The sequence below is a fragment of the Lichenostomus cassidix genome, chromosome 1, assembly GCF_008360975.1.
Source record: "Lichenostomus cassidix isolate B80296 chromosome 1, HeHo_3.0, whole genome shotgun sequence".
NCBI lineage: Eukaryota > Metazoa > Chordata > Aves > Passeriformes > Meliphagidae > Lichenostomus > Lichenostomus cassidix.
This window is the reverse complement of record NC_139479.1, coordinates 10,416,966-10,432,348: the sequence shown is the minus strand read 5'-3', so window position 1 is coordinate 10,432,348 and position 15,383 is coordinate 10,416,966. Positions and strand designations below refer to the sequence as shown.

The 15,383-nt window shown below is 35.9% G+C and overlaps 1 protein-coding gene across 5 annotated transcripts in view; it reads left to right on the top strand.

The window, feature by feature from the left end:
- GK (glycerol kinase) overlaps positions 1–15,383 on the top strand; it is a 53,942-nt gene that overhangs the window by 16,577 nt on the left and 21,982 nt on the right. For 3 of the 5 annotated variants that reach the window (XM_085049937.1, XM_085049932.1, XM_085049964.1), the window contains 9 exons: positions 365–407; positions 1,097–1,177; positions 3,069–3,147; positions 4,978–5,074; positions 6,455–6,539; positions 9,837–9,957; positions 10,149–10,292; positions 10,889–10,969; positions 12,450–12,536. In XM_085049937.1, coding sequence (XP_084906063.1) covers positions 365–407; positions 1,097–1,177; positions 3,069–3,147; positions 4,978–5,074; positions 6,455–6,539; positions 9,837–9,957; positions 10,149–10,292; positions 10,889–10,969; positions 12,450–12,536 — 818 coding nt within the window. The remainder of the gene's footprint in view (positions 1–364; positions 408–1,096; positions 1,178–3,068; positions 3,148–4,977; positions 5,075–6,454; positions 6,540–9,836; positions 9,958–10,148; positions 10,293–10,888; positions 10,970–12,449; positions 12,537–15,383) is intronic. The other 2 variants (XM_085049946.1, XM_085049955.1) reach the window with 1 other exon arrangement.

Here is a 15,383-nt window from a genome sequence, read left to right as displayed (position 1 = left end):
TAAAATTTCCCTTTTAGTATTGTGAAATGTTGATTTTATAAAGTCGCTCTCATAATCAGCTTAAATTGACGTTGGTAAACACTGCCACCAAAGAGGAATTTACACTTAGTTTTCTGGTGTATCTGCTCCTTGATCAAGTGTTAGACAAGAAATAGTCAGAGAGAGAGACATGTGACTTAGATTTTCAGCTTCAAGCTGCATTAAAAATCAACTTTTTGAGGATAGTTTTATCATCAGTTAATGATAACATAACCTTCAAGGGTCAAAATGTAGTGTGTTGCTTCTCCACAGGGGACTCATGGATTGCAGTAAGAGGTTATTCTTTAAACATCCTGGTTTTAACTTTGCTTTGCTTTCATGCTAGGTACGGAACAGGTTGTTTCTTGCTGTGCAATACAGGTCAGAAGGTCAGTTGCATTTTTGAGTTGTTTGCTTTTTTATTTTTTTTTGCAATATATGAGTTCTTATATACAATTGTATGTTAGCCATTCTTGGACTTATTAACAACAATTATATCGCCAGATGTAAGGAAAAGCACATACTGAAATCTGAAAGAATAAAAATAGTAATTTTTTCAAGGTGTTTCTGCAAGGCTTTGTTTCCTACCTCCTTAAAGTTTCCAAACAGAACTTTACTTAACAAGTTTCTTGCTCTTCCCTTGTATATGTGTATATCCTGTTACCCAGACAGGATTGAGTGTTGTGTTACTTAACCCTGTGCTTTTTTTTCCTTGTCTTGGCTATTTTATTTCTTCCCTTTATTTTCTCTCATTATTTCTTTGTAGTTGGAGTTGAATAGATAGCACAAAACTCTGTCTTCCTTCTCATTTACATCTCCCCCTAAAGACCCCCATTTTTTTTTTCTATAAGGAGGCTAGAAAGATCTTCAGCAGCTTGTGGAAACAAGAATTTTCACAAGCAATCTGAGTGTTCTATCTTAGGTGTTTATTCAGGGTAACTGATAATTTACTTCATTTAAACTTTGCATATTTCATTTGAAGGTTTGATCTCTTGTTTATTACAATTTGTATGTTTTTATGTAAAGATTATCCGCCTCTGTTCATACTTTACCTTTTCTTTCCTCTCTCCCCTTTTAGTCTGTGTTTTCTGAGCATGGTCTTATAACCACAATAGCTTACAAAATGGGCAGAGACAAACCTGTTTTTTATGCACTAGAGGTAAGTTTAGTAGTTTCTTCCTTTTTGTAATGATACATGTTCTTGTTTACTTCTGTTATCTGGTAATTTTTTGGTATCTTCAGCTGTGCGGAAATGAAAATAGCTCTGTGTTATGCTTATGTGCCTGAAGGCTTCTGTGTGGTTCTGGTTAGCCCTATCTCCAATCCATATCATGTAATCTAATAAAAAATATTTCTTCAGTGCATCATTTGTATTTTCAGAGCAAGATGGCTAAAACATTTTTTTGTTACACAGTCTCTCAAATCATTAATACATGTGATAAATAAATAAAACATAAATTTTTTATACTGAATTAGGTTTTAAAAAAGAGGGGGAAGTACTAGTGTTTCAGTTATTACCTCATAATGAAAGTCATAGCTAAATGTTTTTTATTTCATTCTAATGGATTTTACTTCTAACCTTTGAAAATCTGAATCAAATTTCTGGGACAAAATCCTCTAATAATTTAGCTTTTTTTACCTGTTTGACTCAGGTGTCTACTTACTGAATTCAGTTTCTCAGTTCTCCAAACAAGTCTGAGGGCATCCAAATTCTATAGAAAATGGTATTTATATTTAAACTTTGGGGTTCGTTGTTCTAAAGCTCTTCTTCTGAAGCACAGATAAGCTGAGCACCTCTGTGGCACCAAAGCTTTGTTGGGAACACCAACATGGTTATTTTTGCATCTGTGCTGCTTGATGTGCTAAGTGTTATAATAATTATTCTCAAAACACATACACTGAATGCTGATATTGAGCTTTTGTAGAGAGACTGTGTTTTCCATGTGAAACAAAGACAACACATGATTTTCTTTACTGCAAGAATAGTTTGTGGCTTATGGTACTTTACTACGATGTGGGAAGCTGCATGCATTCCCTTTTCTTTCCCTAAGGAAAGTAAATCTTGCATTTGCCATGACCTGGCAAGCTTTGGGATTTTTATTTTGTGTGGGTGTGTGAGCAGTTTGTTTTATTTTTAACCCATATTCTTAAAGCAAGAACTGAAACTGTCTTGAGAGTGATTTGTATTCCTGCATGCTGAAACACCTGCACTTTTCTTCTCCTTCACCTCCAAGTCTTTAATGATATTGTCTGAAATCACAGCTTCAACAGAAGCTGTTAAGTGTGCTTTGTCCTGTATCCCTGCTGGAATCATCTACAATCTGCTGGTTGAGAGACTTTCCAGAGGGGCAAAAGATGTGGATTCAGCCTTTTCCTTTAATCAAATTGGTATCTTGTAGCTGTAATAGCCAGATGCTTAGAAAACACCCCTGCCCCTTCTAGCAGTGGCTTTGAATGAAAACATAATGCTGCTCCTGTTTTACTTGAAGCTTAGTCTAGTAGGCTTGGCTTTGGGTTTAGATGGGAGCCATGGCATCCATCTGTGATGTGATGAAGCCATTCAGGGCTGTTTGCCAAGGCAACAGAGCAATTCTGCTGGCAAATGCAGAAGTACCTGAATTTTCTGTCTGTCTGGATGTTGGTATTTGGACTAGACATAATTAGTCTTGTTTTTTTGAAACAAAACATGAAAACATTAATGTGTCAGTAAAAGAAGTCTGAGGCTACTGGATCTCATATATTCAGAAGACGTAAATTAGAAAGACAAGAAGACTGCTTAGGAAATGTCATTGTAACTCCCCCTCATGGAAAAAAGCAGACAATATGCACCTTTTCTACATGGAATCCATGTAACAGGTTGTCCTTTTTCCATGCGGTCTCCAGATGCCAAGAAACTTTGTGGTTCAGTTGTGAGCATTCTGACACTGTGCTTCAATCTGACTGTAAACCTGCAGTTGGAGGCCACAGCTACCCCTCCTCCCCAGTCTTTTGAGAAGGAGCACAAAGCTACCAGTTGTTATCTCCAACTGTAGTGACTTTGTTTCCTTCAGGGCTCTGTTGCAATAGCTGGTGCTGTTGTTCGTTGGCTGAGGGACAATCTGGGTATCGCTAAGAGTTCACAGGAGGTTGGTGAGTATGGAGTTGTTCAGTTTTTTAAGTTTACCAATGTCACAATGTCTCAATCGGTGAATGAAAGCTCAAAATATTTAAGTAAAGAAAAGCCGGAGGGTCCATATGTGTTTCCACACAACAAAAGTTTATTTTACATCCATGAGCCCACTGTTATTTATACATGTATTTCATAGAGCCTGTCAACACAGTCTTGGAGACCCTTCATCAGCTTTTCTCTTTTACAATCTGCACTTTTTAGTAGTTTCCCTAGTGAGGAGATATTCAGGAGGATACTATACTTACAGAGTATCTTCTGGTTTTATACAGTGTTGAATTTTCCAGAGCCAAGAGTATTTAAGTCTCTATGTTTGATCCTAAACCTACATATTCTTGTCAGAAACGTGAGAATCTGAGACCATGCATATGCAAATATTTATGCAGAAGGCTTCATATTCGTTGAGTTAAGAATCTCAGCTTGCAACATTGCTTTTCAAAGGAGATGTTGAGGAAGATAATCTGTTTTGGCTAAGAATGCAGTAATCCTTTAGCATTTGTATAGCTGATGTTTTCTGATTGAGATTAACTGAAACAAGCTGGTTTATAGCATAAAAACTAGGAACATATAAAAATTTGGAAGAAGAAAAAATGTCAGAAGCATGCAAGAGCAAAAGTTTGAAAGTGACTGATTTAATGAGATTTAGGATTAAAAATACATTAATTACATATTTTTAATAAAAATTGATATCTTATTCAAAGGTGAGAACATTTAGAATTAAAATTTCACATAAAACTTCAAAGATTTAGCAAAAACTTAAAGCATCAGTTGTTTTTTTTCTGTAAGAACATTTTGAAGATCATACAGAAGAATATAAACTACTGTCACATAAATTAGCCAGTTGAGACACTACAGTGCCTCTTCACAGGTTTGACAAGACCTTTGGAAGGTTTGAGTTTCAAGACCTTCAACCTTGTCAGTGTTGTTAAAGTCACATAGGGATTCATCATCCGTTGTGTTTCAGTGAACTTGTCCTTCCTTCTGCCTTCACTCCATTTTTAAATTGGAGTCTGTATGAAAGTATAATTTATAAAGACTTTTGGAAGATGTTTTTCCTGCTTCTTTTCTCTTCTGCTGTGCTCCTCTGATCAATGCAAACAGAAGAAATTTGCAACAGCAGAAAGAAAATGCTCTGCTTTCTTGATATAGGAAAGAGCTGTTCATTTTGTAATTCTATATGTCTTAATGTAATTTTTAATTACAAATATTTCAGTATTGAGGAGTTCATATATCCACAGTTATTTTTCTCATATCAGAAAACTTCAGATTTCCTTGTAGCTGGCCTTGTCATCATACATAAGCTGACAATTTGGAGCTCTAAATCCATTTGAAATTAATGGGAATTTAGTTCTTAACTCCCTTTGGTCTTGATCCAGTTTCACTTACTTGCCTTGACTTAAACGTAAGTAAAGTGTGACCTTTTGAACTGCTTTGAAGGTTGCATTCTTTATCCACAGGATACATAACCTTTGAAAACCTCACAAAATCTAGGTCAGAATATTGAGTACACAATGTTGGGTTTCAGTTTTGATTTTTCATTTTACATTTCCCTCAACTCCCTATGCTCCATCTTCCATTCATAGTGTTGCTAAAGGAAAACTGGTTAACAAGGAGCAGAGTGCCAGCATAAGTTGTATTTTCTAGTTGTGCATATGGCTGGATTATTTTTGTAGCTACCTAAAATATCCTGAATATTTTTCTTATTTAACTAATAACACTTTTAAGTGCTGTAATTAAGTGTATTTGGTACAATTGTGAAAAGCTAAGTAAAGCCTGTTTTGTGTGTGCATTAGAAAAACTGGCTGCAGATGTGGGGACTTCTTATGGCTGCTACTTTGTGCCAGCATTTTCAGGACTGTATGCACCATACTGGGAACCCAGTGCAAGGGGGTAAGGATCTGACTAAAAAATGCATTTGCAGGGGGGTTTGATCATTTTACAAATACCATTCCTTCCAGGTATGTGAAATTGTCCTTGTTGTTGCCTTGATGTGTCTGGATACATCATTCTCTGTGGTATCTTCATGAGTTACTGTGTTTCTGTTTTGTATTTAACCTGTTCAAAACAGCAACTGCTGCTGGGAGGAGTGATTAGCTAGAACAGATATTCATCCTGCTCTCCCCTCTGTGTCACCATCCTCAAAAAAAAAAAAAAAAAGTGGGGGGGAGCAGGGCAGGGAAAACAATTGCTAGTTTTGAAAGGATTTTCATCTCACTAAAGTAAAAGAAGAGGTCTGCATTCCTGTGAACTGTCAGGCAAGAAGAGCAGTAAAGGAAGAATTTAGTGCTGATTAGTGGTTTTGAGTTCAGTTTCAGGCTACTTAATTCCTTCCCACTTTGTCTTCTTCCCCTTATATACAGCTTTCTTTCCAGTTTATTGAAAAGTCTTTTCTACTCCATTTTTCCAGTCCCTTTCCTGGTAGTTCAGACTCAACCACCTGGTAGTAGTTCAAACAGTAGGTTTTCATTTGTCTTTTCTGCTATTGTGAACTTGCCTACTGTTGTTGGAATCACAAATGTTTCTGTGATTCCCAGAAGCATAACAAATTTAAATACAAAATAACTTTCCTAAAGTGGGAAAGAAGTCTCAAAGAATGTCTAGTTCCCAAGGTTTCAAGCAAGTTGCATCTTTAGAATTCAGATGTTTCTTGTATGTAAGGAAAAAGTAAAATCTCTGATTTAAATGTTTTTACAGGTTTTCAAATCACAGTTCTTAACTTTTTAAGGGTTAAAAGCTGATCTTTGGAATGGTAACAACAAAATATCCTTTAATGTCTTTGAACTTGCATGTATCCAGCACTGAATATTAGCAGTATTTCTGTGTAACACCCTGCTGTTCCTCAGATGTTGAAATAGAATAAAGGATGATTATTTGCTCTGCAGTTCAGAGTACATTGGCAGAATTCAGTGTACTCCAGGTTAGATGTACCATAAATTCCATATCCAAAAATCTCATTGAAGGTTCAGAAGCAACTAGTGATCAGACTAGATCTGAAACCAATCTAAAGCATTTAGAGCACAGTACTGACCCATCTGCATGCAGATTAGAAAAAAAAAAATTATGGCAACTGTATTGATTAGACCCGGAAATCTACTTGTCAGGAAAATGAGAGCATTTAGATTAAAGAATAACAAGTTTTTAATATTAAAAAGTAGTCTTCATACAGTGGAACTGAATGAGATTTGAATTAGAAGACCTACGTGTGAAGAATAGGTGTATGTCTGATAAAGAAGAGTGTCCTAATTGTTTGGGTTTTTCTCTCTTCAACAGTATCATCTGTGGCCTTACTCAGTTTACAAACAAAAACCACATCGCCTTCGCTGCACTAGAAGCAGTCTGCTTTCAAACACGAGAGGTAAAGGCAAATTGGGTCCTAAATTCTTTGTAAATGAGTGTGAGAACAGGAACTGTAGCTCCTCAGGAAAAGAGGGGATTTAAAGGATTTAATGAAGATTAATCATATGCTTTATATTGTATTTGGATGCTATTCTTGTCTTGTTGCTAATGTTGAAAAATTACTCCTGTGGACTTTGCTAAAACTGAGTGGTATGTTTTTTGGAGTGGTAGTGCTGCTTTTTATCAGCATGTAAAATAAGGTGAACATATTTTGTGAATATTTTGAGAGGCAGAATACAGAGTCATTAAAAGGACCGGGCCAGTGACATAACTACAAAGTTTCATTAGTGTAGGAGACTAAATTTTATATTGTCTGCTGTGACAGAGATGGATTATGTTGCTTTTCGTACACAAGAGATAAGTAAAACAAGGACATGAGTTAACAAAAATGAGTTAAAGCAAGACAGCAGCAAACATACCAAAGGAAATCTGGATTCCCTTCCTGCTCATTACATCCTTCACTGCCTTTGCTGGCATTCAGTAACAGCCAGCTTTCCACAGAGGAAATGAATCCCCCAACCAAATCAAAGGGGTTGATATCAGCATGAGCACTGAATCTTCATATCACCATCTACTCCTCCTCCTCCCTGTGTTTGCAATCCCTGGGTTCTGTGCAAATACAGGAGGAAATTAAATCCCTAGACCTCGCAGGATAACAGTCAAGCCTGAATTTGATTACATGAATTTAACTGCTGTTATTTAAACATACTGATTTTTAAAATAACACCCAGATCAAACTAGGTAAGATGAGGAAAGCAGTGTACTCTTGCCATAGTGACATAGAATAAAGTACTCATGGAAAAAGACTGACAGAAATTTCACCCAGACTTCTGCTTCTGAAGCTGTGCTGACAGCCTCTGAGTCCTCAGAAGGCTGTGAAGGAAATTGGAAGTAGCATTCTAATTCTTGTACTAGAAGTCAGGGTAAAGTTACAGGCAACTGAACTGATTTGTTGTCTGCTCCTCTTTCCTTGTCCATCCTCCCATCCATTCCCTTTCATGTGACAGCTCAGTGAACTTTCCAGCAGAAAATTATCCCTTTTTTTGCTGGGCTATTTTTCTGCTGGATTAATGACCTCAGCTGCCTCACAGAGGAGTACAGCCAATGTCAGAATGTGAGACAGGGCATGTGGCTGGGAGTAGGAGAGAGGGGAATAAAGCTGTCAGACTGAGTGAGGGTGAAGTTCACTGAACAGATCTAACACTTCCCCACACTTTAGTCAATGTGCTTTTATCACAATGACAGGAGTGCCTGATCAGGCACTGGACACTCTTAAATGAACTGAGTCCTAATGACATAGGTTAAATATATGTAATTTTTCTGAAGATAAAAGATTAGTTCTGCTTTGTCAAAAACTAAGTACTTTTAATTCCAGTGAAAATGGAAGTCTTCAGGAAAAGCCTCAAACATCACATTCATTGGAGTTCTTGCCTGTTTTATTGTGACATTCACTCCTGAGTGCCTTGTTATCCAAAAAGCTTCTTCCTTATGCAAACAGATGACACTTGTTACCTTTCCTTTCTTCCAGAAGGCATTTTGGAAAAATAAGCAATTTTTCAGTTCTAAGAGCTGTACAATGCTGTCATCAGGCAAAATTTGCATACTTGGATCCTTGCTCTTCATCCAACCTCCATACAATAGAGATAGCAGCAGCATGATCATGATTTGTTTTGTTCCTTCATCCCTTCCTAGTTTCTAGCATTCTTTTCATTTTTTTAATCTCTCCTGAGTGCATGCTGATCCAACATATTCTTACACAGCAGTAAGCAAACCCAGAGCCTCCAATGGTGCTGAAGTTCTGAATGGTAAAAAAGGCAGATAATATCACCTTAGACAAATGTAAAATGATATATGTGAAGGAAATAAGTACTAGTATAGTACTGCCAGCAAACTTTGCTACTGTGCTTTGAATCCTGTTTTCCAATTTATTTCTAGTGCATTGAACAGTGCAGGCCCATGGGCAGATGCTGCCACCAAGAAAACTGTCCCTACTCTTCTGACCCTGTAATTTTTAACTTTTATTTATCCTGGGCAGTTCCTTTAGTTCCTTTAAAGATTTTTCTGGTAAGGGATTTTGCTGGCTTACTTTCTGGAAATGGGGAAAATCTCCTGGATAGTTGATCTCCATACAGTTTTCACTATTTTGCAAGCCTACTTTTTTTTTTTTGTTTGTTTTTTTAAATAGCATGTTAACCTTTCCTGGTAAGGATTGTATTACTGGGAGCTGCTACAGAACAGGGCAGAATGCATTGTAGTTTTGGACTTTTTTTGTGGTCTGTGTTGCTTTGTCATTTAAAGCTGAGAAAAACATACTTCTTTTTTTTTAAATTTAAATACACCAAAAAATTACAGAGAGAAAATCATTCTGCACTTGTTGATGCCTAACTTGTCAAAAAAAATCATGCACTAACCTTACAAAATGTAAATGAGACATTTAACAGACTGCTTTTACAAAACCCTACAAAAACCACTGTTCTGTATTTAATGGTGCTTGTAGGGCAACGCCATGGTGTTACTGGTAACTATGGTTTGAGGCAAGTCTTATGTTTTTAGGAAAAATCTCTAGAAAGCATATTGGGAGGTATCAGTGATTTAAATACTCCATCTTTGTTAGTTATCCCTTACAAACACTTCAACACTTTTCAGCTAGAGATTGTGCCCAAAAGAAGAAAACATAATTTTACCAAAAATTGCATTAACAATTTATTTTTGCTATCTTGTTTGATATAAAATTCTCAGTTTTCAACAACTAATTGAAAATATTTGAAGAGGCTGCTCTTTCAAAATAATTCAACATTCCTAAGTTCCTATTGAAGTGTCTTTCAGATTGCCAGTTCAAATGTTTTAATTCTTCAATTCTTTAATCCATCAAATTAGACAAAGTATCTAGACAAAGGGTGAATAGCTGAAGGACTCCATTTATTACTGTTGCTTCCTTTATTAGCTCTGATAAATGTTCTCATCAGCTTTTCTTAAAATTCTTCTCAGGCCACATAAGCAGCACATAGGCTACATATAGAGCATCTGAGGAGAAAGATCTGCACTAGGATTTCTGTAATGAATAGAATGTGTGTGGTGTATATTAAATAAAACTGTGTTCTCGTTACATCTGGTTTGCCTTTTAATATATAAGGTAGAGGAATGATCTACTTAACCCTCTTCAGCAAATGCTTTTTTTTTCACTCAGAGGGAATCACAGAGGGCATCAGAGCATTTCTACACAATTAAATTGTAATGTGTATTACTCCTATTTAAGATTCTAGATGCCATGAACCAAGACTGTGGGATTCCACTAAATCAGCTACAAGTAGATGGAGGAATGACCAATAACAAAATCCTCATGCAACTCCAATCAGATATTCTCTGTATTCCAGTAGGTAAGATGATTTTACAGCTCCCATTTTATTTTTAATGACAAAAAACAACATTGGTTTGTAATGGCTGTTGAGAGCAAACTGGATGGCTTGCTTTCTTGTTGTATCTTGGTAGGTATGTAATCTTTAGTTCTGATGTCATCAAGGTGACTTCCATTAAAAATCACTATGGTCTTCTATGTGGTTTGCTTCAGTAAAGCCATCAATGCCTGAAACAACAGCTTTAGGAGCTGCTATGGCAGCAGGAGCTGCAGAAGGAGTTGGAGTTTGGAGTTTGAATCCTGGAGATTTGACAGCAGTGACATGTGAACGATTTGAACCACAGATCAACCCAGACGGTAAAACCTTTTCATGTTATCTGAGTTGCAAACTTATTTTTTAACAGATGTTGAAAGGACTGGTTTCAGATACTCTTCTTTTGGCTTCAAAAAGCCTACATTAATTATTGCATTTTAGCTAGCTGGCTTTCTCATCAGTTTTTAAGTGCTTGTAGAGATGGAAAGTATGTACTTGACATAATTAATCCCTGTACAAGATTAATGCTTTTTTGTCTTTTCAATTATTTCCTCATTTTTGGTACATAATTTTGTCTTACCATTTTGATTATAATTACTACTAAAATCCCTACTTCAAGACAGTGTTGGAAGGGTTTCTACATAAATACCAATTGCTTCAGTTTGTCCTGCCTGTAAATCTTTTTATTTGTGAACATGAAGAAAATTTATTTTATTTCTTCTTACTATGCATAACTGTGGGGTTTGGGGTGGAGCTTCTTTGTATTCAAAAAAGGATTTTATATTGCTTTCTCTGTCAAAGCAAATGATTCTGTGCAAAAGAGTGAAAAACTCATATTGCAGTATCTGGTTCTTAAGCACTTGTAGTTGTGTTCCTATGCATTGAGAGGCTTTTCTGTTTGCTGATTTCTTAATTTCAGAAAGTGAATATCGCTATGCCAGATGGAAGAAAGCTGTGAAGAGATCTATGGAATGGGAGACATCAGATAGTCCTGCAAATGGTAAACCAAAAATTAATGCAGGTCAAGTATTATTAATTAGCCAGTTAGCCCAGGCAGCTCATCTTGCTTTTGTTGACCTTTTCTGTTCTTACCATCTCTGGACTATTAAGGTGATTTAAAGATCATTACCTAAATCCACTGTGGAAACAAAGCAAGAAAATGGATAAGCTAGGTCTTCCTCCTGAAAGTAAGGCACAAGTAATATAGAACAACTGCCAGTTTTGCAGAATGGCACTCGTTGACAAAAAAAAGTCTCACCTACAAGACGAGATACAGCACAGTTCTAAGAGTGCAGAGATTTTGTAAACTTTCTTGTGCCATAACTTCATGCTGCAAAGGAGAAAATTCCATCCTGTGATTTCTTTTCTTGCTGTATCTTGCCTTCATTAATCGCTGTATAGGAAGGAGAGATTGATACCCACATCAAAATCTATTTGACCCATAAGGGGTAAGAGCAAGAGGTTATCATAAAGTAAAGAACATTGTTCACACACTGAGAACATGAAAACCCTTTTGAGGGACTGAACAAGGTCTTCCTTCTGAAGTACAGGACTTTCTCATCTGTCACATTTGAATTAAATTAAACCTGCAGTCTTCTGTGGTCTATAATTTGAATTTTTATTTTAGCACTATTTTGGGATGAGTTTTTAGTTCTGAATAATCCTATAACACATCATTTATGGGCTTTATCTTAATTTAATTTCCATTTTATTGGAAAAACTGCTAGAATGAAAAGTATTAAGTAAAGAATCCTCAAAATGTAAACTCCCCCTGCAATCCAAAATCCACAGTTGGGGCCCTCAAGTTGCATGAAGTCACATTATTCTTGAAAGCTAAAATTTTTTTTTTGCCATCCTATATGTTGGTTTAAGTATTTTATTTAACACTGTGGTCTACAAACAATTCTGCCAAGGCTTTTGGGAGGGGAAGCAGGTAACTTAGCATGAGCGTTATGATTCACTTCAGTATTGACCTTTATGATTTAGTACCCTTACATCTAATAGGATGCTTATATTACCTATATATCTTTATTTCCTTTTGAAGGATAAAAAATTCTGCCTTGCAGAAAATAAAACCAGACTTTTTTTCTCTCCAGTTCATATGAAAAGAGACATGTTTATCAAAATTTACTTTAGTGATTATCAGGCCTAACAGCTGGGCAGAAAATGTTATTTTCCTTAGTTCTTGTTTTGAAACTTTGTTCTGCCTGATAGGGGTAGGTTAGGATTGGAGAATACTAGATATGGGCTCAACCTTGATAGTGTTGACAGTGGAATTTGGATTTGAACTCTTACATTGAGAACCTGTTTTGAATTGTTATGGAGTTTATGCATAAATTTTTTTTTTAATTTTTCTGCAAATGTCACTATGTTTGTTACTTTTTGCTTTTCATATATATTTAACACATATATTGCAATTTATATATATATTTCTCTTTTGATTTGCTTGACTGGAAACACCATCCCCTGGATGTCATCAGGTGACAGTAGTATCTTCTCTAGTATGCCTTTGGGTATTTTTATTATGAGTAGCATGCTATTATTAATCGGAGCAAAGTACCACTCAGGTTAGTTACTATTTGAACTAGATCACTTTAAAAGCTATCTGCACTATTTTAAGTTTTGGGGTTTTTTGTATGCCATCTGTCTGTTTCTAGCAAAAATGACTGATGCTTTTTGTTGTTCATGCACACAAATGTTCGAGGATGTGAATCAGGCATAATGTACCTAAGGGAACCAAGGGAATGTCATCTCAAATCCATCCTCATGTGTCATTTAATTTGTAGTTGTTAAATGCACATGAAACCTGGGACTGTCCCCTCCTTTTGTCTCTCTGTGCAGATTGCACACAGTTTATAAAAGGGATACAGCTTGGAGCAGCCTAGTAGAGTTATGCATTGCCTGCTTTACAGTGTGCCTTGCAGTTAGAAGATTTCATCCTTTACCCTGTATTTCTTCTTGCACTGTTTTTAATTATCTTGAGGATCTTGTTTAAATTAAATGAAAAGTTTTTCTTCTGTCCCTGAAAGGCTTCATGCATCTCTTTGATTTTTCTGGACCCCTTGAAACTATTTTATTGCTGGAAATCTTCACCTACTAAATCTATAAAACATTCTTCTTGTAATTTATTCTTGATGAATAAGTGAATTAATTTTGTCTGAAAAGAAGAGACCCTAAAAGGCTTAGCTGCAAAACTGGAAAGGGATTGTGTGCATATGCAATGAAGATGCATCTTCAACCTGTTAATATAATATATGATTTATTTTAAAAGAAAATTCTTAAGATAGATGACAGTGTTAGTTATTTATGCCTGAAGTAAGACATTTCATTAAGATACTCTTATGGTAAGAAAAGGAAGTTTATTTGGTGGTGTCATTTATTCCTTGTTGTTGCAGAATTTCATTCCAAAGAAAGTATTTTACAGTATAGGCATTGTTGCTGCTTAGTAAGCTGTTTGGGGTTGTTTAGTTTTCTTTCTTTGTTTTGGTTTTAGAGGGATAGGCAGGGGGTGTTAATTAAACAGACAGTTGAGGACTCTAGCATGCTCCTGTGATGATGTGTTTGTATTTTGTTTCTACTCATTCAGCCTGAATTAACTATTCAATTGTAATTTTCCTTGCATGGAAGAGATGGTTGCAGCTTGCAGGAGAACTAAAATCTAACTAAACAAATGCTAAGCAAAAATCAAACTGAACAAATGGATTGACGATGATTTACTAACTCTGGAATGTATCTGTGAGTGACAAAAATCTATATCACAAAGAATAAAACAAAACCAGCTGTGAAAAAGTGGGTAAATTTTTAACAAGCTAAACAAAGTAACATGAATATAAATTCCAGGTCAGGTTCTTCACCACATGGAAGATACCTAAAATAATACAGAAAATCAATGATAAATGAGCAGATAAGCAACTTAAATTCTGGGACTGCTTTTTAAAAACAACTAATCAGTAACTTGCATATTAAACTTGCACTGCTGGAACTCATAAGAAAATATTTCTTTTTCTCCCTTCCTTGAGCTTGTCAGTGCCTTTCTGACTCACAAGTAGGAAACATAGTCATCTCAATTCACTGTGGCCTTTAGAACCCATTTTTGACCTTGTTTTCAGGTAACAGTGGCTATTGATATGGTTACTGTTACCATGTGTGTATAGTTTTTATACATACCAATATAACTACTTTGTATATTAATATATTGGATTATTATTTACATGGTAAGCTAGGGAGAGGAAAAGTTGCAAAAAATTTCCTGGTCTTTGTTTTAAAAATTATTAAGTCTGAAAAGGAACATCAACAGTGATGTTACATGCAGGTTGTAGTTTTGCCCTGCTGTGTGTTAGTGTAGAACATGATATGTAGAACATCCATTGTGAACTGGAGCAGGGCTGCTTCCCCCTTGGATACTTGCTCTGGTAAATATCCTTTTGTTTTTAAAAGTCAGAACTTGCTGACCAGGTTTTCCTTCTAATTCAGTACAGAAAGTCTATTTAATTAATTTGTTACATTTTATCTTTTAGTGAAACACTATAACTCCAACACAGTCATCAGTGTAGTTTTTTGAGGATTGAATTTAGGGAGGATTGAATTCATCCTTCATGTGCTGAAACAGCAGTAAGTCTTGCATAGCAACAGTGCTGATGTTGAACACGTCTCTCCAGGGCAGGGCCATGATTTTACAGCTACTGAAATGTGAAGGAAAAATCTGCTGTGCCAGAATAGAGAACCCTAACGTAGCAAAACACCATTTACAGAATTGCTAAGCTGCCTTTTCATGTGGCACCTGATGACTGAATTTGAAAAACAATACTCTATGTAATGATATCGTTTCATAATTTATTCAAAATCAGGTCAGTTATCTGTACCTTATATTATGATCTTCATTCTTCTCTCCTGGAGAGAAATTGATGGTATTTTGTTTTATATCACTATTGAAGCAAGTTGTGTATAGCAACTGGAGTCCTTATGCTAAGATTTTTTTTACGTTTCTCACACTCGTTTTGGAAGTGGACATCAGAGAGATTTCAATATATTCCAGAGCTGTACCTTTTTTGAGGGGGGGGGGGAGGTTAGGGTTTTTTTATGCAGGGGTGGATAGGAGTTAAGTGAAAATTATCCTGTATTTTATTAGACTCAAATTGAAATAAATGCCTTTGTGGGCTTAACTTGGCATTCTCTCAAGTGAGGTATAGTGGGGATTGGCTATATAAATGGAGTCTTATGGGACATCTGGAGCATAAAGTTCTTTGACTTTATTCTCACAGAATGAGACATCAGTGCTGGTAGCAAAACTATATTCTCCCTGCTTAAATACCCTGTGGTGTCTTTTTATGATTCTGTTTTGCCTTTTTAGTTTTTCGTGTTTTGGTAGTTACTTCCAAATTGCATACTGATTTATGTAGAGAGATCACTATGCA